The following is a 26,744-nucleotide window of genomic DNA, read 5'->3' on the forward strand; positions in this document are numbered from 1 at the left end:
CTTGCAGGGGGGCTTTTTAGGATCCTCAGCCCACAACCCTTAAAGTGCCTCAGGCCATCCTGCACACAGAACAGCCTAGTCTGTATCCCTTATACATTACACAAGGTTAATATTTCAGCTACTTTACAGTTGAGAAGTTAACAGGCATATACATAATTAGCTTCTGGGAGCCTGAGTTATTTCTTAATTTCTCTTATTTCGAAAAACATCAGTCACCTCTTTGGATGTTGCTGCTCACTGAGAAATCAAGACAGGGAAACCAGGCAGAGAAAAACAAATGGCACTAACATTCCAGGCCAGACCAAATCAGGAAGGGTGAAGCAGTGCCCATGTGAATGCCTCCTGAGAGTTCCCCTGGTTCAAAGGAAGGTGGAAAGGAGAGAATGGTGGGAAGCAGAAATCACTCCAGTGCTACAGGGACATTTCCTACAGAGAAGGAAAAAGAACCTCCAGCCAGCGAGAGAATGTTGGATTGAAAGAGAGCTTTTAACACGTTCAATTTTATTACATGGGGAACCATCTCCTCATATCCCTGAACCCTGGTTTTTATCTGCAGGGATTGTGAACACCTAGTTTCTATTCAGTCCAGTGCTTCTTTTTCTAGGTCACTTCTGGATGTGGTACTGCATTTATAGAACACTTTCTACTCCCTGTTGATCTTATAACCTCTGGTGCATTCAATAACGTTATCAGAAAAATAATATTTCCCACCTTTGAAATCCAAACCACCATACAAATAGAACTAGAATTTGCATGCGGAATGAATATTTTATTACTAGATTATAAAAATAAAATACAAAATAATTTTAAAACAGAACTTAAAACACTGTACAAAGCTTTAATATGATACAAATGGGAAAATTAAATAAATAATTACACTTTTATGTACAGATGGCCTATACAAAAGCACTCCATGTTTCTGCCAATACTCTATGTCCTTGGTTGCCTGAGCAAAAATGCATAAAGAGGGCTGCTTGGAAGGGAAAGGGATACAATACCTTTGGAGGTATTTCAAAGAGCAATTCTCATCACTCTGATTTCATGAAGAGGAGAAGAAAGGGAGAAAACTATGAAATTGTTAAATTACTCTAACTTACTGGTCTTGCTTGACAAGAGAGAATTCTTCTGGTTTGTGGTTCCATCTGATTTAAGAGCTGCCAATAGTTCAGAACTTTCAAGAGTTATATCTAATTCAAAGCTAGGTGTTTCCCAACTCCCTCTTTTTTCCTAAAAGCTGTGAACTTGTAAGTAAATGGCCCAATGAAATTCAGCACTTGGTTATTTTAGGAAAGGAGTCAGAAGGGGGACCAGGAACTGTGCATGAGAAATGAGGGAGCTCAAGCCTGGGTCAGCTGTTATTTTCTTTACTCAGTTCATTCAATCCAATTTCAGAGCCCCAAGTGGAACAGTGTTACATTTCCTTTAGCTTCCTATCTTTGTATCTCTGAATGCTTTTTACCTTAGTGAACTAATTTACCTAACTGGTGAATAGTTTAAAAAGAAAAAAATCCCAAGGGCTTCCCCTTCCCTGGGTTGATCCCTAAAATAAATCACATTCAAGCTCTGGTAGGTTTGTTTATCCCTTGTGGATGAGAGAAGAACACCCAGACAGACCCCAGTTATGGTGAAGTGCCGTGCATGAATTTTTAAGGATTTAACTGTATATTTTAAGAGGGAAAAAAAGCAACATATGGCAAGGGTAGTCTATATAAAAATTTGGTTTACCTAGTGTTTTTAACTGGGTGAGTGAACACTTATGTACACAATATGAAACAATATTAAACTGAAAAGAGAGAGAAAATTTCCTATCGTTAGTGTGTAAAATTATATCATCAGCAAATTCTATAGTCACATGGGCTCAAAGGTCTGCCTCACTGAATCCTAGTCTCTAGGTCAAGGAACCCAGAACCCCTGGCCCAGGGTATCTGAGAGATATGTCAGTATCATCAGTGATACATACTGTGCCCATATCTGTCACTTCAATTAAAGAGGCAGATCTTGTTAAAGTTTCACAGGGCAATGAAGAAAAAGGCTTCACATCCTTTACATGTCTCCTTAAGACCAAGGATCCAGCAAAATCTAAGGAAATATTCAAATCATTACTGAGTAAAGGTTTCGGCTTGGCTATTCAGTGTCTTGAGATTGTGTACCACATCAAGCAATTTTCTAAACTTGCTTAAGGGGAGTAAACATCGAGCTTATGTTTTAAAAGTTGGAGCAGGTATTCACAACTGAATTTGAAAATGCACTGATGGGTCAAGACTTTAATATCATCACTTCATGTCCAGCCAGGGATTTGAGATGTGCAGCATCCAATTCCCCTTTAAATGAATAGGGGGATCCTTTTCCCATGTCCTGGAGTTACCTAAGAACTACAGGAATTCCCCATTTATCTCCTGCACTTCTCCCTAGCAATGTTGGCAACAGATTCTGCAGGCTCCTGAGTCTAACTGGCTTAAATTTCTCATATTTCCAGAGGGACAGCCTAACTCTTGAGAATATCCAATGATATGTTTCCACACTACTCCCACATCCTTGAAGTATATACCAGAGTTCTATTGGATGAGGACAGGGAAGCGGGATGTCCTAACAACCACCTGGGGTTTTCAGTGTACTACATCTTTCCATATGGTCTGAGGACTGGAACTGCCACTGGTTCCCTTCTCTAAGTTAAGGTCTAAATATGCACCTGTGATTTCTGAACTTGGGTAAATACTGACATGTGAAAACTACTATAGTGGTTACATGCCTAATCCATGCCATAATACTTTTTATATTAGAACACAGATAAATAACTATTCTGCAAATAAACTGTCTACAGAACCAAACTCAAGAAAACTAAACAATACAGTTGTCACCAACCGTTCTATCTCCTCAGTGATACAGGTGCTGAAATATCTCTCCCTGTAGGCAAAGTCCCAACACATCTGTGGTAAATACATATAAACAGAAATGGGCAGATTTTAAAACAGTGAATGCGAATAACTTAATTCCAAAACACATCAACATGACAGAAGAAATGGTTCCCTAACATATGCCACGTTTTGATAGATAGCAAGGAATGAAAAGTTTTAAAATGTGAAAATTTTGATCTTCAAGACTAAATCTAGACTTATCTACAAATAAATGTATTTTCAAATAGCCAGAGTAAGATGCATTTTTTCCCCTAAGACACTAAATTCTGAATTCTGGATCCTGTTTCTCCTATCACCAATTCCTAATGTTAGATTAAGAATGTAGTTCCTAGAACAAAGAATCCTCTGCTCTTGAGGGAAAAAGCATAATGTTTTTAATTCAAAGCTACTGGATATAGAAAAACTAGTTATCGTTTTAACTGTCTGTCTCTGGGTTTATAAAACATGCACCAACACTTTTCCTTGTCAATTGAATATAACCATACAAACATTCACATGAAAATCTGTGGGCTGGAAGGAATCTCTGATGATTACAGAAGAACTTCAAATTCCTATAGTGGCTAAGAGCGAAACAGATACTGCACCCTAGTCCGCTGGATTAGTAAGCAGCTGAGATTTGTTTAGTATTTAAAGCAAACAATATAGAGTGGATAATGACAACAGTGGGTCTCAATTACCATTTTGCCACTAATTCAGAACTTGATTAACTTGTTAACTCAAGAAAACCCCCAAAAAACAAAAAAGCATTCACAACATGCAACTTAAAAAACAGTAAATGTAATTATGCCACTGTCAGCAAGGCCAGCTTGCACACCAAGTTGAGAATAAGAGTGCCTACTTAAGACTTACCATTCAAAAATGTTTATAATCTGTGCTTTAAAGTTAAATTTGATATGACCCAATTTTCATTCTTTGTTCACTACACATTAAAGTTAAATGCCTTTAAGCTGTGCAAAAGACTGCTATGTGGAATTTTAATATTTCAAACAATCTACACCCTGGAGATTTGGCAGCATAATTTAGGAATAATGCTACCTAAAGGGACTGAACTGTCGCTAATTCCATCTTCTGCTCCACCCAAGTAATTCCAAAGACTAGACAAGGGAGGGTAAGGGCAAGTGTGACTAGGTAACTAGCCATTTTGTTGTGAAAGGAGAAACTAGGAGGCACCTGGTTTTCAAAAGATAATTTTAACTTCTGCCCCATACTACTCAATATAGTTTGGCTTGACTTTAATTGATGGCCATGTCCCTCACCTTAGGTAGAATAACCAAACTGGTTTAAAATCAGTTGGATGATCTATGTTTGTCACTGAAATCTGAAATATACCATCACTAAAAAAGTTAAAAATAAATAAAAAAGAACCAACAACAACAAAACCCAACTCATTTTCTGTATCATACTCTAAAATAAAACAAAAACAAAAATCCTTGTGCCAAAAGTGCTTTGCTCAGGGCTGCCAACATCTCTTTTTAGCCCGAGACATCTAAAATCTAAAAGCACAAACTGCTTTTAAAAACCGTAGAGTAAATCTCTATACAAGATAGTCCTCTTAAGTGGATCTATTGATACATGAGATATAATTAATCTGTCTTCTTTTGAAAGTATCAGAGCAGAAATATCTTTGGTTAACTCTTTTCTCTACATGCAAAATAAAATATTCTTACACAACAAGGCTGTTTCTCTCTGGATCTTGAGTTTGTCAGTGCCATTAGAAAAGGGGGGCAACACAGTGGAAAAGCTGGGAGAAAAATGGAAGGAACCAAAAAAGAGAGGAAACATTCAGTTGCCATGTTGCCATCACTGTCAGTTTTGACTTCTAGCAGAGAAATGCCAATAAGAAATAAAATAACACACATACTACAGTTTGCAGCCTCATCAGCTTTTCAAATAGTTACCATGAGCACATTTCTGATTAGAGGGCTCAGGATTTAAAGCTGGCTACTTTTAGCACAATTTAGCTAATACAACAGGAAAAAGATAATTTCTTAATTGTAGATTACTTCCCACCACCCACCTCCCCAAGTGAAGTGAAAAGAGGAAAGCAGAATGGTAATTTTTAAGAGATTTTTTTTTTAAATCAATTTATGTCAGACCCATGATTATCATCCCAGTTTATCCACTCTAACCATAAGGACGGAATTATGTAATTAACATGACGAATCTTTGAACCAGTATTACAAGCGTGTCCTAGTAATTTTTTCCCCTATTAAAATCTTTTAAAAATGAAAATTAAATAACCTATCTTGGCTTGTTAAAGACTGCCAACTTTTGCATTATTCACAGGGAAGGCAAAAAGAATGTTAAGTGTCACATGCCAAGAACGTATTTTCAGAAAATGAAGATAGACAAGGCCCAAGTGTACACGAGGCACACAATAAAAAGTAATTTTACCATCTGTGATCTTGAAATTACAAATGGAGAATGAGAAAGAATGACTTTATATAAGCATATGTTTCTCTATATATTTATAAATATTTATATAATTTACCGTGAAGACATGCAAGTAGTGTTATAGCAACTATTACACAATATAATACAGAAGGATTGGTCTTCCAATATTACAGTTGCTTTAGTTAAACAGCAAATATGTCTTATCTATTGCATTCCTCTGTAGTCTTGAAACCGGAGAGAAATTAAGATTCCACATTAGGCTATATTTCTTATGGGAGACCATGTATGCCTCAATAGTGTTTTGAGTTTTTGTTTTTTGTTTTTTTTTCAAAAAGCTCAACACAGATAAAGAGAACAAGATAAGTTCAGTGCAGCTTCAGGGCAGCTTTGATGCAGCATTAGAATATGTTCACTTGGTGAGGAAATATCTTTCTTTTTTTCTGTTTTCCAATTCAACCATATTAGGTTTGGCAGCAAACACAAGGTCAAAGAGAAAGCACAGATGTTTGCTAGAAGGCAAATTTCAACAGCAAGCAGACCAATTTACCTGACCTTAATAAGGTCTTTACAACACAAAAACTGAGTATAAAAGAGCTCATTTTAAAAATCTAGTATAATTTAACTTTGACTGATTCCTCTTAGCAGAAGAGTGAGATCAGAACAAATATGATCCTCCTTACAGCTTTATAAATTAAGATTACATGGAAATCAGGTCAAGAAGCTCAAATATTCAAACTAAAGCACAGGTGAAGCAGGTAATAAAACCTTAAAAGATAAATATTGAGCCTAAATTTATTTCCTCAGATACTCATTCCTTATTGGCTAAATGTATAAAATACAAAGTTTGAGAATTTTAAGCCTCAACATACCTAATTTCTTCCTATTTTTCTTTCTAAAGCTCTAAAAGCATAAAGTCACATTCCACAGCAATGTACTTCCCTGGTATTGTCTTGGAGGTTGATAGTAGAAATAGTTGGTACCTAGAAGATTTAAGGAAGCAAGGTCTACTCTGGTCAGTTTTCCTTCCACAAGGAGGAAACTAACAGGGGAAAGAGGGTTCTTCTATCTTGAAGGGTATTACTCCATAGTCTGTCCCTCTCCCTAAAGCACTGAAGCCTGCAAAGTAGTTCTATTTAGACTTTTCCTTCCTTTACCTAAGTTTCATCAGTTATTTTTCACAATAAAAATATACTGAGTTAAGTAACTGTTGCTCCAAAGAGAAATATTAGGGGATTTAAAAAAGTAATTGGATTTGAAATTCTCAGCATGTGCTGCTAAAAGCACGTTAGAATGTATTGTTAAAATAAGAGAGATTGGATCAGGTGACAAACGCTAACTTTAAAAAATGTGAAATCCAGGGAGGGTACTAGGAATGAGGCAAAGTAAAGGTGTGAACTCTCAATACACCAGATAAACACACAAGCCAAATGTACATGAGCACTGGCTCCACCAGCAACACACTTCTTACATACTCTAATATCGGAGCAATTCTGACTCCCCGAGGTTGGGAAGTTTGGAAAGCAAATATTAAAGTGAGAAGTTTCACTTTTGCTATATAATCTTTAAGTCGAGCCTTAAAAAAAGTAGGCTAAACCCCTTAAAATTCCAATCCACCCCCTACCTTCAACATTTTTGTTTTGAAGGCAGATAAGAAATGAGAGTTCATTTAGCCAGTTTCACCCCCTTGGATTTTGCTGGCTTGCCCCTTCCTATGCAAAGACATTGATTCCTGATCTGCTTGCTGCCTATCTTAGGTAATTTCTTATCATATATCTTCTTATAAATATTTTATCATGTTACTTTCTTTTGCAAGACAAGATCAACACTGATTTTTTTAAATAGACAGTACAGGGACACACATGTATCAGATTTAGGAGGAAGATCTCACACCTTCCACAGAGATGCAGCCCAGCTCCTATCTGCTGAGTTTACTGGCTGACTTACTCTTCCCTGGGGGGGCTTTAGTGCTGGCAGAGTGGTGGTGGAGGCTGCTGGATACTTTCAGGCCATTCTTGCTGGGTTTGCAGTGCTCCTGTTGGCAGGACCTCCTGGAGGAGGAAGATCCTGAGTGGCTGGGAGGTGACTTGCTTCTCCCCACATGCGGGGATGAACTCCTCTGGTCATGGTGGGGCCGTCCAGCCCTAGATGGTGAGGAACTGGATGTGCGAGGCAAGGAAGAGCTTCGAGGAGAGGCACTGGGACTCCTGCGAGGGACAACTGGACTCTTGGGTGGTGTTTTTGGATTGTGAGGGGATCCTGGACCCTTGCACTGAGTAGTGCTCCGGGGTTTCTGAGATCCATTTTGAAGAATTTGGGCCAGGCGGGAGAAAAGGTCTGAGTCAGAATTGCTACTCCCTAGGACTTTATATCTGCGGAGCCTGAAAAGAAACAGAATAATTATTTTCGTTTTAATTCACTTTAAGTGTGCCTAGAAAGTCACAATGTCCCAAATCATAATATGTATGATGTGAGTCAAAATCAGGAAACAGAGGATGCGGAGTTACTCTTTCATATACCAGTTGTATAACCCTGGACAAATTATTTAACCTCTCCCAGCTTTGAAGGGGCATATTATCTATCTCACAGGGTTACTGAGCAGTCAAGTGCAGTAAAGTACTTAATTGGATGTCTGCCGTCCAGAAGCACTTACATGTTGTTAAGCCCCTTCCTCCTACAGCATGTTTGCTCTTCCCATTTTAGAATTAATGAAATGTCTCTAGCATGTTAGCACATGAGCAAGAGTAAACAATTTTGTTTGAGGCTTCTAGGACAGGAATTCTATATATACTTATGCAAACATTAAACTTCACAATATAAGTCTTCAACAGTACTCACCAACAGCAGGAACTACAGATAAAAATATACTTCAACCTCATTTAATAATTTCCAAAAGAAAAGAGTAGTCACTGGTTTCTCTGGGCCTCAGTTTCTGCCCCTGACAATACCCTGAGATTCAGGAGAGCCGAATGCCTCTCTTACTGGCAACCAAGCCATCTAGAAAGCACTCATATGAATAGCAATGTCTCCTCTGCCCTAAATATCTTTCTGTCTTGGCCTAAAATCCATTCAGTTTAAGAATTTAAACCTCAAACTGCTGACATGCCACTCCTTACAGAAGGAAATGGGAGAAGAACTTCCAAGTTGTATTGGCACCTGCAGGATGCAGGGGACATATACAGCCACCATCGCCATTATGGATCAGCAACAAGTTACTGATTTCTTCTCTGAATTTTCTCCCTTCTTCCTTCCCCACCATCTACTTATACTGACAAATGACATGAAACTCATTCTGGTTAAGCCTAACTTCATGGATCTTATTGTAAAAATTGAAGAGTGGAATAAGATAATTCCTCTGTGCCAGGACCTATGTGGGAAAGTTGAGGTCCCACTGAATTCCCAGATGAGTTTCAGGCTGGTCAGCTCTGTAATATCTGGCACAATGCCACACATCTGGCTTTGTTATCAAGTTACCAAGTTCTACTTTGAGGGGACATGTAAAGTTCTAAATAGTAAATAGTAATTAAGATTTGTTTGTTGCAGTCCAAAGCAGCTCAAGCCACAGATATACTATCTCTATGAAGCACAGATGCCAAGCAAAAGGGGGGACGAGTGAATATTGTCCATGGAATCATCTTTTTAAAATGTCTCAGCTAAATGACTGCTGTTTACTCATCACCATTTTTCCCGTTGAAGTCTAGTTCCATGGTCATTTCAAATCCAGTGTTTAGTTACCTTTGAACCTGAAAGAAACCCTAGGGGAAGTCAAAACTAAACTTAACTTTAGGTAAGGGTAGCAAGTTCTGCTGGGTAATGATACAGATAGAACCTCACTTTAATATACTTCAGAAATCCTTATAACAGGTGGAGGCCTATTATCTAGAACAAGCTATAATTTTCAGGTAAATTTATTTTGATGTCCACTTTGTTTTTGTTAAAAGACTATCCTTTTGCTTCTTCTCCAAGGGTTTAGACCATTCTACTCTGAAAAGTGAGTAATGGCTCCAAGGAAAGCACTCTTCATTGGTTCATTACTTCCCAATATTTTCCCCTCTTAAAAATAGAATCACTCCATGGTCAACTACACATAAGAATATTTCAATAAACAAGCATACCACACAGTAAATATTAAGGCAATATCTTTATTATGTATGGTCCTGTATATCATCAGATGTAGGGAAACTCCCTAAAGGATTTTTTGTTTGTTTAATTCATTATAATCAGATAAATAGAACTGTTACTAGGGTCTATTCATCATATTATAGACACAGTATCTTTCCCCAGAATTTGACATCATAATGACATCTGTTATAACGGGATTCTGACTGGACAAAACTAGAAAATTACCGAGTATCTAGTTAAAATGGACTGGGAAAGAGACATAACCTTTGTTGCATGCTAAAAAGCACTAAACAAAGCTCTAGACATACTCTACCTGATTTCCTCTTCCCAAAACCATTAGCAAATGTTTTACCCATATTATAGATAAGGAAATTGAGGTTCACACTGCTAGAAAGTGGGCGAGCTAAGAATTAACCTGGATCAAACTGACCCTTTCAACTACACTATGCTATAAGGCTTGGGAAAGGCAGGGAAGGAAGTAGATGATCAGAAGCAGGCAACAAAGAAATGAAACCAATGACATAATCAAGCAGACACAGAAATAATGCTACACACTTAACATAGGGAGAAGAGCACACAGCATTACCTGGCTTCTACTCCAGGCCTCATGGGTGGCTTTCCTGGTGGTGGCCGAGGCAAGAACTGAGATGAAGTTGAGCTGTTGACTTGATCTGTGTTGACCCATGAAACTGGCCTTGGAATTTTGCTCTTTCTGGACTGGGAGATGATGGGTGTCAGAAAGCTGTCTTCGGCTGACCTGCTCAGGTGTGAGTCTACGGCCAGTCTTGAAAAGGGAGTGAAGACTTCCTCCTCAGAAAAAGGAGCAGGAATAGTGGATAATCTCTCCTCTAGCAATTTATCAGAGGCACTTGAGAGGTCCCCAAGGAAAGATTTGAGTTGCCTTTTTTCCACCAGAAGCTTGACTAGATCTGGCTGATAAGCTTTCTTTTGGAGGAGCTTCTCTTTTGCAGAGACTGGACAGGATGATTCAAAAGTTGAATCTATCTCTTGTGCTAAAACAGGGATTCGGCTGTGTCTAGTTACAAAGGATGACCTAACCACATCCTTCCGGGATGGAGGACAGTGTTCACTCTCTGAAACAGAATGAAATAGTTCTCCATTTCTAGGGGCAATTTTCTCTCTCTTACCCTCTTGGTGCAAAAGAGTAGAGAGGTCTCCTTGATGACTCAGCAAGTCTTCACTCTTGATGTCATCCTCCTTAGATATCTTACCTTTTTGCACTGCTGCCACCTGGCCTATCTGTCCTTCAACATGTCGGTCAATAACTCGTGGAGATACTGCTGAAGTTCCAACTGCCAAAAGCTTCACTATCTCGTGAGTTTTGTCTTGATTTGGCACCACACTAAAAGTCTGTATCTTTGTCACATCAAGAGGTTCAGTAGTAGCTGAGTGATCCCTTTCCACTGTCACCAAGTCTCCTGGGAGAGGGGAAATCTCAATATAAGGCTGCCCTTTACTCAACTTCTCATCTTCATTATCTGACCCCACAAGCATGCTTTTCTCTCCCATTTCCCTAGGGAGACCCTCAAATTCTCTCACAGCCAGTCTGTTATGGTCAGGAAGGTCTTTTGGTCCCAGGTCTTGGGAGCTGTCACACTCTCTAATGCTGGGTAACATGTCATGACCAATATGATCTATCTGAAGCCCGAAGTCTGTTCTGCTTCCTCCACTAGGAGGTTCGCGCTCTGTCACAACCAAGCCAGAGAAGCTCTCCCTTGGAGAGTAAAGTTCCACAGTGGGCTCCACGGGATGAAGGTCTTTCTTTTCTGGCTGCTGACCATAATGAAAGCTACCTGAAGTCGACTGTGTAGATGCCACAGAACGTCTAGGAATTGTAATCTGGAGAGAGAAGAGAAAAAAAGGTAAGTGCAATAATGTGGAATTATAAATGAAGATGTATGAGTTGAGAGTCAATACCTCAAATTCTAATTTATAAGAGGAACGCAGATCCCAACCAGCTTTGCCCAACTCATACTTAAAATGAACAATTCTGAATAAAAATGCATGATACTCAAGCTCCCCTACTCAGAAACTGTACAGAACAGTCTCCCTCTAGGTTCATCCCTGCCTTTTCTTTAGCTTGCTCTGTACTCTGGAAGACTGATTTCTACTGACCGCACTATCCAGGCTCCCTTGCCTTCTGAATTCTGGTTGTGTTTGCCCAATGGGCAGCACCAACAGAGAATCAGGGAGTTGGAGGCAAAAAAGATCTGGGTATTACTTCTCTCTGCTTCCTCCCGAGGGACTGCAGCTTCGGTGGTACATTCTACCACTCCTGGCCACAGCTTCTGTCACATGGCCCCCTCTCCTATAGATATGACTCTTACCAGGTTCTGCTAACTGCCCCTCTTCCTTCTCTTTCAGGACTCAGAATAGGAATAGCTCCCTCTATTTCTGTTCCTGTTGGCTCTCTTAAACCCTACCCACACGTCTGTAAAAAGTTCCTTTCATTAGATTTTCTCCAAGTCCCTGTGAGTGTGCCAGCTATTTCCTGCCAGAATCCAGATACAGGATCTTAGGGAAAAATTATTGGTAAATTATTGTAAGTTGAAAAACTCCAAATTTACATGCATTTGTTGCTTCCCATAAATTCTGTAAATCAATGTTATTAATATTTTCCTATAAGCAAACACAAAGATGTTTAGTAATGTTTTATATCTTCTTTAATTTTTTAAGGTCAAGCCTATTATAAATGAAATTCTACCATCCTTCCACAGAGGTCATTTCAATTCTATGTGAATAAGATTCAATGTTTAATAAGAATGTCCTTTCTTTAAGACACCTACAGGACTTCCCTGGTGGCACAGTGGTTAAGAATCTGCCTGCCAATGCAGGGGACACGAGTTCGATCCCTGGTCCGGGAAGATCCCACATGCCACGGAGCAACTAAGCCCAATGTGCCACAACTACTGAGCCCGCACGCCACAACTACTGAAGCCTGCGTGCTCTAGGGCCCGTGCTCCGCAACAAGAGAAGCCACTGAAATGAGAAGCCCGCGCACCACAACAAAGAGTAGCCCCCACTCGCCGCAACTAGAGAAAGCCTGTGCGCAGCAACAAAGACCCAACGCAGTGAAAAACAAATAAAATAAAATTAAAAAAATACATTAAAGACACCTACATCTTCACATTTGTTAAGTGACATGTAAGGAGGCAGAAAATGTCAACCACATAAACTGGTAAGGAAAAAAGCCTCTTTGAGAAATTAAATAACTCGAAAATCATTTAATGAAGCCCATTAAGCTCTAATAGAACTATGGAAATTGGTCTGAATTCGAAGCAAAATGAATTTGGAGCTGTCATGGGAGATTTCACTTAGACCCCATCTCTAGTCCAATGACACCAAGAAACCCATTTGGTTCCAGAGTCAGATAAGTTGTTTAGATCTGTTTCTCTGTGTGTCAGGAATACAATTAGGTTTAAGAACACGCAAAGCTTACCCTAAGCCCAGCCCAGGGAGAAAACACCTAACTAATGTCCTGGAATAGCTCCTGAATGGAATCAGTGTACTGAGGCTCCGTCAGGTTAATCCAAGACAGGCTAGGTTCAGACATGAATTCTCACAATATGCCCAGACCTACAATGACCTTGGGGAAAAGGCAGTAAGTTCTACTGGTGCTGTCACCCTTCAGGAGGTCACCTCATACCTGTACTTTCATTATACTAAATATAGGCAGATGGCAATTTTCTAGTATTTTTAAAAATGATATTGAAACTTAAAATTTATAGTTATTTACTCTTCAAAATTTACTTTTTAAGACCTGAGAGTGATGGTGATAAGAAAAGCAGTTATGAAATTATATTAAATACCAAATAACTAGGGAGATGACTATATTTACATTCAAAATAAACCAACAGTCATTTCATTATTATATGTAATTCCAAGTACATCACCCAAAATGAAATCAGCATTATTTACAAAAATAACACTCCACTGGTCTTCTGAGATTGAAGCTAGAGAATCAATGCACTTCTGAGCCTAACTCATCTGGATTCAGGATATAAATGTCTGTGTATGTATGGTATGAAAAAAAGAGATGATAATCTTGTATATAGAAAAGATATATGAACCACTGGAGAGAAGAATTAATTTTCTTGAAAAGATTCTGAGCAATTATGAGAAACTGCATAAATTACTGTAATATAATATTTATATAGCACTTTAATTTATAAAATATTCCTAAAATCATTTTTACTGATTCCATTTCATAGCTGCCCGGTATTTTAATTGAGTACTTTTATTTACACAAATTTCACAAATGAAGAAAAACACAGTCACAAAAAGTTAGGGACAGGATTCTAGGATTTTGAAAGTCCCTCACAGCAAAGCCTACTTACTGACATGTACTACACACTCTCAAATGAAGTCTGGGAAACTGAGTCTGCAAAAAAATATTTAAAAAAATAAATAAAAACATTATCTATCAAGATGAGCAAAACCAAAGATCAACAGCTGCATACAGAGAAAAGAAAGCTAATTCTAAGTATAGCTGAAAACAGCTTCCTTAACATTAGACTATAAAGACACAAAAGCAATTCCCATACTTGGGACACTCTATAGACTGAATTAATGATCTGCCAGTAAGCCATATACATCCTTTACATGTTTAATTTCTCTAATTCACAAACATTTCATCAAGGCATGAATTCAATCATTTCCTTTCTTCTGTTCTCTAATTGTATCAGGTACACCTTTCTATAGAATTAGAAAATCACCTCAATGTTTTCCATTTCTTTCAAATTTTCTTATTTTTATTAATGTCTAGTACTGAATTTGACTAACATCAGTCTCATTACTTTTTAGTTCAGATAAAGCAGCCTCATTATTTTATAGTTACCCCGTGTTCAGAACTGGCCACACAGCAAGAGACAATAAACTACAAACCAACTATTCACATTTTAACTTACAAATTATCCTTTTACTTTCCTCTCATTCAAGGATAGTAATGCTATTAAGATAATAAAAACCTTGGTAAATTCAACATTCATACCAAATAGTCTCTCTTCCAAATGAAAGGAATATGGTATATGAAATATCTATATTTCATTTTGTGTTTCTGGCAAATAATTTAGAAGAGATATAGGTAGTAGAATAATTTATTGGTTCCTACTATAGCCAAGAATAACTGAGTTATTCTTGGCCTAATTCCAGGCCTATTAAAAAAATTAAATTTTAACCATTCAAATTTCTTTGGGCTATTTAAATTCCACTGCAGACTTTTGTTTAAAGCATCTTTATATAATACTTTATACAAGTGTCGAAAACTATGAATAAAACTAAGCTACTATTATTGAACCATGTTTTTATGGACCGAATTTTTATTTCTATAAAGACAGTACACAGTTGCAGTAACATGTGCATATTAAGAGGCCATACATCCTAAAAGAATGTCTCACTCTCTCACTCTTTACCCCTGTCGCTTACTCTGACCGCATTTATGTTGGTTACTTTTGCTGAAGATATTGTTATTTTGTGGTTTGGCTTATGTGGATAGATATGAGGGCCGATGCGGTGGTAAGGAATGGAGAGGGCAGAAGTCTTTGCTTACAGAGGTGGGTAAAACTGAAAACCTGAAGCCTCAAGACCTAAGTAAATGAGAAGTAAAAGTTGTTTTTTCCCTTCCCCTGTTATCCCACTCCTCAGAGACAGTCACTCATTATTAATAGTTGAATGTATATTTAAGGGAATCTGAAGTTATAAAAATTTTGTAGAGGTACTAGGAATCATAAGTAAGTCACAACTCATACCCAAAGAATAGAAGTCCCAGAAAAGAAAGATTGAAATAATATTTCTTGGCTGGCCTGTAATTATATATCACATACATGGCTACAGGATTTAATAGTCACTTTTCAAGCCCCTTCATACAATCTTGGAAGACACTTTGGGGATAAATCTAGTCCAACTATCCCCAACTTCCATAACCTATAGATTTCTATCACAGCATCTACAGTACTTAAATAGTGAGGAGAGTCACTGGGCTTTGATGCCTAGCACAGTACCTGACATACAGTAGACGCTCAATAAATGTTGAACATATGAGTAAATCAACCATTGGACGCTTGGGTTCCTTCTACGAAGCCTCTCCCAAGTGACAGTCCAGTCTTTTACTTGAACACTTCACAAATGGGCCTTTTTTTACTTCCCAAGTCGGTCCATCCAGTCTCTCATCCTTTCTGATCGTTCATGGATTGAATTATACCATCATATATAATTCCAGAGATGTAATCTCATAGAAACAAAACTTTTCTATAATTACAATGACCCAACTTTCCAGATCAAAAATAGAAATTCATGGTCAGACAGAGGACATTTAGCCACTCCCTAGTCAATGTACATGCATTCAACTCTCCTACAAAATCCATTTCAAGAAGTTAACCATGGTGGCAATCAATCCAAAAAGTCCTTACCTTTCCACACTATTAAAGCACTCATCTATTAATTACATGGATCATTCATTTTTCAATAGAGACTCTGAGTAACTCCATGAGCTTTCATATAGTCACTCCAGGTGTACAAGGGCTCCAAATATTCAGTGGAACACTGGAAAAGCCACATGAAGCTACTATTTCAGGTAAGCTGCACTACTGAAATGTCTCAAGTCTTCATTGAGATTTTCATGATTCACAGTTCAAGCCCTCATATTTGCTTGAACTAATGCCAAAGCCTCCTCACTGGCTGCTGCCCCAGCCATTCTCCCTCCATGGCTCCCAAAGAGCAAGTTACTCCCCTCCCTCAACCCTGGCAGTTTCTTGTCCTGCATCCCATATACCTCAGCATGGCAGGCCAAGGCCCTTTATCACCTCACTTGTGCAGCTCATTTTCAGCCTCCTTCCTTCGCCCTAACATTCTGGATTACTCATTTAAATACTCTGAATTTTGGTGTTTCAAGCCTCTCTGCCTTCGTACATGCTGTGTTTTTTGCTTGACACCCCTGCATCTCCTTCCAGCAAGTTTATTCATCCTTCAAAGTCCTCTTATTTTTGAAAGTAATATATCTTCACCATGGTAAATAAAATTAGAAAATAAGAGTTGAGAAAATTAAAACACCCAGCATTGCACTCCCCTGTCCTAGGCAGATTTATCTGTGTTCTCATTTGTGTACACAGCTCCACCACAATCACTTCACGTGGTTTAAGGTAAATGTTTAGATATAGGCCTTCACTGTCAACCTAACAGGTTGGTGCCAACTGTTTATCCCTGAGGTACAGCAGAAAGCCTGGAACTTAGCAGACACCTTACGGAACTGAAGGGCTGAAAGAACAGAATTAAGGCAATGCAATCAACTGCTGATCTGACTCATAGTACTGGTATTGGTAATTCCTGTAAATACAGCCAGAGGAATCCTCTTAATAGATGCTGACTAACACATGACAAAAAAAGTACATGTGACTCTCTTTTTGTCCTGCTCCTTCTCTGTGCATTATTTTACACCCCCCACTCCTGCTTTTCTTCTTCTCAATGTCTGAAAAACAAGTCAATGAGGAAAGTCTTTCAGTATGTTGACAATCCCCTGGTATGAGGAAAGGCTGGTCTGTGTGACCAATAGAATATGGCAGAAATGATGATATGCCCCTTCTGAGATCAGGTTGTAAAAGACAGTGTGGTTTCTACCTCGGTGGAGGGTGTTCTCTCCACCACCACCCCCGCCCCCTTCTCTGTCTCTTTCTCTCCTCACTCTCTGAAAAAGCCAGCTGCCATGTCAAGTATGGAGAGCCTACGTGGTGAGGAACTGAAGCCTCTGGCCAACATCCAGTGAGGAACTGAGGCCTGCCAACAACCATGTGAGTGGGCTTGGAAGTGGATCTTGCCATCCCGTCCAACCCTATGATGATTTCCCCGGCCTACAGCTTGGTAGCAATCTCATGAGAAACCCTGAGCCAGAACCATCAGACTAACCCACTCCTGCATTCCCAACCCTTAGAAAAAGTGTGAAATAATAACTGCTGTTTAAAGTTGCTAAGTTTGGGGTAATTTGTTACATAGCAAAAGGTAACATATAGGTGGTATTATTATTCTCCAGTCCATTTATAGTGTTTCCAAAGGTGATGCTAAAATGAAGCACTGCCTTTCTAAAGGACTGTCTAGAACCAAGAGATCATGTGGTACAATCTGCCACGATATTCTGTAAGGAATAACCCGTCCAACCTTCTTCCTACCAACAGTGATTACTCAACACCACATAAAACTGGTCACATTCTTTCCTACAGTTACTGTCATTCTGGACCAATAGTTAGACCTGTTTCAGAAGCAGTTCAAGTTACTTTAGTTTCCTTCTCTATCCTTGTTCATTTATGCCAGCTTAATTTTGCCTCTCCATTTGCTAATCAAAACATAATTTAATATCTCCCCTATAAGCCAAAGCTTAGTCTTATTTTGCTCCCTATAAACCTATGTTGTTCAGCCTCTTTTTAGAAATGATTAGTAGTGGGCTAACTTCATAATTGTTTACCCCAGGGGAAAAAAAATCTAATTTCCAAAAAAACCCCAATTTCTTTTGAATCTAACAAATTTATCCATCTTTCAAAATATATCATCTAAAATATTTATACATGCTATTTGATAACCAGTGGTTTCATGTATATGGATAAGGAAAGCCCTAAACAAGGTTCACAAATTTATGCTAAGAAATAAAGAGAATTAAAGAATGAAGTTCTCATCAGTTGATTTAATATGCCAACTATACCTGCAATACAGATAAACTTTTGCTTTGCCTATTTTTAATAAGTTCTTACATATTTTAAGATACCAGGACAATTTCCTTTCATATCATCATAAAGAGGAAACAAGCCTGAATGCAAAAGATATAAACTAACAAACTGTTTCCTGTCAGAATATGTCCTAATTTAAAATATTCAGATAGAATGGTAATATGTTTTATCATACTGTCTAAGTTAGAGCACGTGATCAGAGCTGCAAGAGATCTAGAGAGACTATTTGGTGGTACTCCCTACTTAATGTGTCTGTAGTTAAGTTAGGGAAGTAACAACATCCGCTTGCGAAAGTAAACTCTGAATGTAGGCCTCAAGAAGAGAATCAAGATATATTTTTATCCCAAGCTCCCCCAAATGAAGGAGATGGTAAATTCAATACCATAGACACAAGTGTGCAAGTGATGAGGCTGCTATTTAAGAGACCTTCAGGTAAGAAAAAGATTTTTTATTTAAAGATACCTGAAAATAAGGTCAAACTTATAATATCAAATATAATACACAAGTCTTTCAAAAACTTGATAGAGAAAATGTTGCAGATAGTGTAAGAGAACCATGAGAACAATTTTTGTGGACAGGGCAGTATTGATGGGAGAGAGTAAAAAATACCAGGAGAAATGGAGCCAAGGGTGTAAAACCCTTTATGCAGGGAAGCACACCAGAATGCTGTTGGAAAAATGCATGAGCAACAGTGAGTATATAGCATACTAGAGTCAAAGAAAAGAAGAAACTGAATCTGGGAAGGTGGAAAGAGGGAATGAATGGAAAGAGGAAGGTGGGGTGGAAAAAGAAATGCAGACAAGGGAGGGAGGCATTAGGATCTGCCTCTAGCCCACAGGGGACCTCTGTACAATTTGGAAAAGGATGCCCCTCAAAGAGGAAACAGCCTTACACAAAGATGCACAGTTTGGCTAGCAAAGTTTGGGTTAGATTTCAGGCCCAACTTGTTCCCTTGGCTAGGTCTCTTTATGCAGTGAATGACTTGTATAACTACACAAAACAGTCCTAGGAAAGAAGGAAAGACCACCTAAGTATGATGAAGAAAGAGGCAAGCATTTATTTCTCTATTTCGAAGTGCAGGTAAATTCCTACAGAGCTGTACACAAAATCAAATTTTGTTACCTTTTCTTACTGTTTTACACCTGCGTGTGCAATTCTGTTCTAATTGAAAACATTTCAGCTTGCAGAACAATGTTGTTACTGGTGAGCTGGAAGAGACGGTTGCTAGCTGATGACGGCATTTAAGGAAACCTGGTACTCCCACGCATGTAAGGACAGATGTACCTGCTGGCGCCTGAGACGCTGCCTCTATATCTGGCTTTTGTGAGACTCACACAGTCACAGAGGGCACCAATGCTTACTGATAAGAACAAGGTAACAGGTGTCTCCAGCTAAATGCCCAAACTGAGAATAAACAGTGAGTTTCCTCAAAATGTTCCTTTGCAGAAGGCCTGTATCACAATTGCCTTCAGCTGCTTGTTAAAATGCAGATTCCTGGGCTCTCACTATCCCAAACCTACTGAAGCAGAAGTTCTGGAAGTGAGGCTGGGACTCTATTTTATAAACAACAGACATTAAGCTTGGAAAGCTACTATCAAAATAAAAATTAAATGTGAAAAAAATAGTTGGAAAACTACTGTTTAAAAGGAACATAAAATATGACAAATTTCTGGGTGAAGGTTATGAAGGAGAAAGGAAACAAAAAGAATGATACTAGCAACGGTGTACAGTATAAAGTACAAACCATGAATGGTTAAATACATGCCGTCCTCACCATATTTATAATGTAGAGTTCGAAAATCTCTAGAATTACAAATTTTTAAAAATCATATTATATATACACACGCAGATAGACAGTTCTTGTGGTCTAATTATAAATGTTATTATGAAATTAGGTCATAATGACATTTCACCTATCAGGTCGCTATCCTGATAGAAAATCTCACTTCTTGAGAAATTTCACATTGGAAGACGGACTACAGAACTTAGTCCAGACATCATTCCCTACACCCATGTGCCAAACTTAGGCCTCTGCAGAAGAATCTTAGTTGATCAACTATTAGTCCTTTCTTAATAGCACCTTGAGTGGATGACAGAAAAATGACAGGAGCAAATCACTTACTGCTGTAAGGGGTCCTTCTGCTTGTGCCTCCATTGGACTTGTGGGTGTCACTGCAATAAATTGACTAGCAGCTCCAGCCTGGAGTTCCAGCCTATCTGCATATTGTTCTGAAGCAGCAGTGGCACGGCACTTCCCAGAAACTGCTAAGATCACACCTGAGGTTTCCTTCTTTAAATGATCATTTTCTGCCCAAGGATCCAATCGGAGCTTTTCATCTTGAGGCGATTCCTCTAGGACTTGAAGGACTTCGGGCTCCTCGTCGGAAGGGCTTCCAGTTGTTTTATGGCCTAAAGCCTCATTTGTCCTAAAATCCCGAAGGTCCTGTTCCTTATCCACAATCACCCATTCTTTGGAATCAACCTCCTGCTTGCAGGAGCTCAGGTTAACGGCTACAAATCCATTGCTGCCACCACCATCTGCCTGCTCAGGGGTGTTGGCAGAGGCAGGCTTGGAAGCATCTGGAAGATACTCTTCATCATAGTGCCAGATGTGGTCAGTACGGGACACAGCAGGAACACAAGGCTTATGAAGCAGAGCAGGGAGAACAGATTCCTTTCCTTCACTGGAATCTTTCTGCATTTTCTCCAAGCTTAAGAAAATGAACACAAGTTACTTAATTGTCCTAGGGAGAATACTTACTATATAGCCTATAAGTTCTATACAGAACTAATATTTACCCACAGACGAGAAAAAAACAATATGGATAACATAAGGAACACTTCACGGGTGGGTAACGCTCTGCTCCACCTGTCATCATCCTGTTTTGGAAGACGGAGCCCGTAGGAGGAAGACGTCTCTCCTGCGGCCAGGCAGGAAAGAAGCCTAAGCAGGTTAACCAGGGCGACTTGTGTGATCCAGTTCACCTTTGCTTTGCCAATTCAGTCACACTGCCCTCTGCTCTCTGCTCTGAGGGACAACTTACCCAAGGGGCTTTTGCCTCAGCAGAGGCCCTACAAAAGGAAATGAGGAAGCTAATACACATCAGGCAAATACTTTCTGCATTTGTTTTGTCTTCAGAGAGGTATATAAATGTATACTCTTTCAAGTAAACTCCTCCAAAGACAGGGCTAAGCAATAGTGTGACTGGTGGTATTTGGCTGCACTGGCTTCTGAGAACTGCTCTCACCTGCAGGGAAGCAGTTTAAGCAATACACTTGTTCCTCTCCTTAAGTTTGTAATTGGGTGCTTCACTTCCTTCAACTGTTCCCTATTCATTCTAGGTTCTGGCTTGAGTTCATTTTCTTGGAGTACTTCTGTTCTCAACTCTGTCTTATCTCTCAGCTCTTCCCTCAGCATGGACTCTCTTTTTAGTTCCATTCTTTTGTTAGACTAATTTTTTCCCAAACTAAGCTTTTATCCCTATCACACTTTTATTTTTATTCCCAATCTCATGCACAACTGAAAATGTTTAAACACTGCCCCCACTCCATCCTTTTGATCATATCAACGTGTAGACACAAGTTTACATCACATAGCTGTGAGACTGAATGAGTACCATGTGAAGAATACACAGCTATGAAGTACTGTTTAAAATGGAAGCTAGATTGGACTAGGCCAGAAGTGGCTGAATTGTCTTCAGACACAGTAACTATTATGTTAGCCAAATACATGGTCCTTCTAACTTCATATTTCTTTGCCAATAGTAGCCACTGGGGATGTACAATTGAAGGATGTGACTACTATTAAAGTCACTCAGGTCTTAATATTACTAAAGCCTTCTAAAATTCATAAATATATCCCAAGTTTTTTTAAAGTTTCATTTCAGTCTTTTGTTATCAAAATTGGAGATAAGGGGCCTTAGAACCATGAACTACAAACAGTCGTTATCTATGTATAGCTCTCTAAAGTTCCACCTTTCTTTCTTTCTAGGTAGAATGATAAATATTCATGTCTCTTTTTCCTACAGCATTTACTCATAGAAGGCCTTCATTAAATTGAATTCAACTGCCTATCACTTGTATATAAATTACTTTTTCCCCTACTTCATGTACTCTTCCTTCTTCTTGCCTAATACCATCTTTTTCATGCCCTCTCTTACACCGCATCTTCTCCATTCCAATAAAAGAGATCATCTTCCAAACAAAATCACTTCAAAATGTTCATTTAATTCATACCTAGTCTTATGAAGTTTCCAGCTCCCACAGCCAAAGGCTATATGTTACAGAACTTGTAATAATATCAGAAGGCAAGTCACATTAAGAATGAGGATGTTAACTAAAAACACAGATAAAGATGACAGCTTAATCAAATCAGTGCTACAAAAATGCAAAAACTCCTTATCTGAAAAACTTTACATAATAGAAAGTAATAATATCAATAGTGTTTTAGTTGCTTTAAAAAAAAGAAAAGAAAAAGAAAAACTATTTTATACCAGGTCTCAAGAAACTTGTCAGTATCTGGCTTTGGCTCCAGAACCAAACGTTTTTCCAGCTCAAAGCTGTGGATGGAACGTAACTTTCGCACCAATGGAACATCTCTGTCTGGCTGAGTCATCTCTGAGCGGACCCGAATTGGTGAACCGAGGCTTGGAGCATTCACAATACCATTTGCTTGACCATGGCTGTTCTCCTCTTCAGTAGCAGCCTAGCAAAACATAAAAGGAAACCATGAAAAACATTCTAGTCACTATAAATGATAGGAATCATTGAAGTCTTTCAAAATAATATAAGCAAATGATTGGGATTTATTTTCAGAAGATTAGGATATTTTGGCTAGTGTAATTCATTACATACTTGTCTATTAACCCTTTATTAAATTAAGTTTTCTAAATTTATTCTCAGTTTCAGTATTTTTAGTGTTTTATATTTTGGTGCAAAGATAAACAGACTGAAAACGTTTAACAACCTTGGCTTTTTGTATTATGTCTAACTAAATGCTTGCAGGACCCTATCCCACTAAACCAAAATTAAACCTGGAGAGGACATTCTCTTTGAGACATAAGTGGTCTGACAAGAGGTAGGAGAGGTCGCCAAGCCTGAATACTCCCTGTCTCAGTTTCTCTCTAAAAACCAACCAAACAACAACAACAAGAAAACTAGAGCTAGAACAATAAGCAGCTGGGTAGCGCAGAAGGAGGCTGAGAATGAGGCAGCCCAGAGGGGTGCAGGTGCCTAAGGGCAGAGGATACAGTAGCACGATTACCAGGGAAATTAAGCTTTACACCAGCAGTAGGGAGAGAGAGGAAGTCTGAATGTCTGTTCTGATTAAAGACCCTCAAGAATGCCCAGTTGGTCTTAAACTGGGGGTGCTCTCTGGCTACCAGGAGAAGCAGAAGACAATCTTCTCCAAGGAAGGTTTCCGCAATCCCCAATTAGGCCTACAGGACTCCCACGAATTATTAATTAATGAGTAAAACACTAAAGGTAGTCAAACATATAAGAAGGCATGCCACCATGACCAAGAGTCAGCAGAAATGATAATAATAATTTAAAAAAATGTTTGTAACTCCCAAAGACTTCAGGTATCAAACTTGTTCAGATACAGCATATAGAACAGCTATGCATAAAATGTTTAAACATATAAAGGTCAACAAAGGATTACTTGGAATTAACTGATGAATTTAATATAAATATTCAATTAAGTTGTTAAACAGCAAATTAGCCATAAGAGGCCAAACTTATTAATTCACGAGTAAGAAGACGTGGCAAAAGAAATTACCTAGAATGAAGCACAGCAAGATAAGAAGAAAAATATAAAAAATGATATTAAGAGATGACAGAATAAAAAGATCTAATATATTTTTACTTAATTGGTGTCCCTGAAAGAGAGAACAGAAAGAATGAAGAGGCGACAATATTTAGGTAGAGAACAGCTGTGCATTTCCCAGAACTGATTAAAAAAAGAAATATGTGCATGCCTAGACATGTCATAGTTAAACTGCAGAACACCAAAGACAAGGAGAAAAGCTAAAAAGTAGCTGGGGGAATGGTCATCTACCAAAAAAAAGAAAGAAAAAACAGTAGACTTCTGAACACTAATAATTGAAGACAGAAGAAAAATAACTGTCAATCAAAAACCTTGAAGGCAGCAGAAACTATTTTTAAAGAATAAGGCTGAAATAAATACATTTACAGCTAGGTAAAAATTGAAAGAGTCCTCTATCAGAAGACCTCAACTAAAGAAACTTCTAAAGGAAATATTTCAGGAAGAAAAACGATTGAGTCGGGGACTTCCAAAATTGCAAGGAAATGGTAATCATCTATGAAAATTCCATATAAACATTACTTGTATAAAACAATACCACTAATAATCTAACTTACATAATTTTTTAAAAGGAAGGAATTAAAAAATAGAAAAGAATTAAATGCAGATTAAATAGTGATAACATGTGAAAGAAAACTAAAGTAATTAAGACCTATGTCAAGTGCCACTTCCCTCTGTCACATACACAAACACCCGTATGGGCTGACAACTGAGAATGTCACCAGAGAATTTTTACTAAGAACAGTTTGCTCCCGGTGTTTACTGTAAAGGCAGCCAGAGGGGACATTACAAAAATCTGACACTGACTTCCTGACTGCTTTTCACCACTTATTCCTGATTACTAGTCCAGATAGTGCTAAGCAACAACCAGACCACAGGGCAGCTTATCACATCCATGCAGAGAATGTTCCTGCAAATGAGTCCCACTACTGAAAGCATATACTGTTAATTTTTTAAAATTATATAGTTTAAAAATATAGTATATATTGTCCAAAGATAGGCCAAGCTCCTCAGACGTGGTCACAGAAGATTCTTTTCAAGATACATTTCCCATTCACAAAGCAGGACTAGCCAAGTTTCTATCAATCGTGTTAACAGATATGAGCCAGGAGTCTCATTTTATACCTATAAATTTAACCTCCTTCCCAACTAAATAATTATAAAAACACAGGAAGTACCAAAAACTAACTGATTTGTAATTCATTGCCCCTCCATCCCATTAATCATCATCTTCCATGAAAATGGAAATGACGGGAAACAGTAAGATCAAAGAGAAATTTGGGGATAATCTACCCAAAGACTACTGAAAATCATTTAATTCAGAAGTCTATATTTCTCCCCATACTTACAAGTGGACCTGTTTAGAATCCTAATGAAGAAAAAATCATGTTATTCAACATCCACTTTGTCAGCTCGTGACCAGTTTGATGCTTTCCACTTCTAACCCCCATTTCCCTGCCTCCATTTGAGATAGTTTTCAGAATGAACACTCAGCTCCATTGGTCTACACTATGGAAGGGGCCCAGTCTTGTCATTCTACTTGGAAAGACCATTAACTTCTGTTCTATAGATGTCTCTTATTTTAGACACCGTGTCTGGTTATTTTTTAAAATCTACCTTCATCTTTTCCACAAAATACAAGATGAAGATTAATTTTTGGTGTCCATACCTGAGCATTATGGGCAAAATTAGACAAAAATATTGCAATTACAAATATATAAATAACTAGCAATAAAATGTTCTACTTCTCATTCAAAATTGAGAATCATGATACTTTGCTATACCAATAGGAGAAAAATAATAAGACATAGAGAGATATCACTTCCTATGCAAGAAATACACACCTTACAAATCCCAAGCTTTATCTTATTCCTGTTGGTATCCATCTCTTCCCAGACATCCTTCTCCTGGGGACGAGGGTGTCCCAGAGATCCAGGCAATTTATCTGGTGACACACCAACAGGGATGCCATTCTCTCCATCACTAAGCTGTTCATCTGGAAACACCTCATCTGTATTTTCTCGAAGCAAGTCTCCTGGGATGGGAGTGGCATTGGCAATTCTGAAAATGAGGAATGAAAATAAGACAGAACTTAAAAACACCAGAATCAAAAATTACTATGGGACTATCCTGCATTTTATTTCTGGATTTAAATGATGAAGTCTATACATAATTAAGAAAGTAAAACAAAACAAAAAACCTCAGAAACTTAGGGCATGCCAGTTCTACAAACTAAAAATGCATTTGTTTTTTGGTCGCACTGTGTGGCATGCGGGGTCTTAGTTCCCCAACCCGGGACTGAACCCGTGCCCCCCTGCACTGGGAGCACAGAGTCTTAACCACTGGACTGCCAGGGAAGTCCCTAAAACTGCATTTTTTTTTAAATTTTATTTTTTTAACATATTTATTGGAGTATAATTGCTTTACAATGGTGTGTTAGTTTCTGCTTTATAACAAGGTGAATCAGTTATACGTATACATATCTCCCCATATCTCCTCCCTCTTGTGTCTCCCTCCCACCCTCCCTATGCCACCCCTCTAGGTGGTCACAAAGCATCGAGCTGACCTCCCTGTGCTATGCGGCTGCTTCCCACTAGCTATCTATTTTTAAAACTGCATTTTGATCAACAGAATTTTCAAGCTGATTTAAAAATACAAATTCTGATATAACTCCCTAATTTAGCAATCACTTTAAAAGTTAGAAACATTTCATTTATTTTGCAAGGATTCTTTGTGAATTTTAATATTTTCTATTCTTTAGCC

General features: G+C 38.4%; 1 protein-coding gene across 6 annotated transcripts in view; it reads right to left on the minus strand.

Annotated features, from left to right (window-relative positions):
* Positions 1-830: 830 nt before the first annotated feature.
* Positions 831-26,744, minus strand: part of TTBK2 (tau tubulin kinase 2) — a 149,651-nt gene continuing 123,737 nt past the window's right edge. For all 6 annotated transcript variants that reach the window (XM_068550245.1, XM_068550235.1, XM_068550226.1 and 3 more), the window contains 5 exons: positions 25,826-26,042; positions 22,651-22,862; positions 20,280-20,868; positions 10,015-11,288; positions 831-7,687 (listed from right to left, as the gene is read on the minus strand). In XM_068550245.1, the coding sequence (XP_068406346.1) occupies positions 7,225-7,687; positions 10,015-11,288; positions 20,280-20,868; positions 22,651-22,862; positions 25,826-26,042 (2,755 nt within the window). In that variant the 3' untranslated portion in view covers positions 831-7,224. The remainder of the gene's footprint in view (positions 7,688-10,014; positions 11,289-20,279; positions 20,869-22,650; positions 22,863-25,825; positions 26,043-26,744) is intronic.

The sequence above is a fragment of the Eschrichtius robustus genome, chromosome 1 (genome assembly GCF_028021215.1).
Source record: "Eschrichtius robustus isolate mEscRob2 chromosome 1, mEscRob2.pri, whole genome shotgun sequence".
NCBI classification, from domain to species: domain Eukaryota; kingdom Metazoa; phylum Chordata; class Mammalia; order Artiodactyla; family Eschrichtiidae; genus Eschrichtius; species Eschrichtius robustus.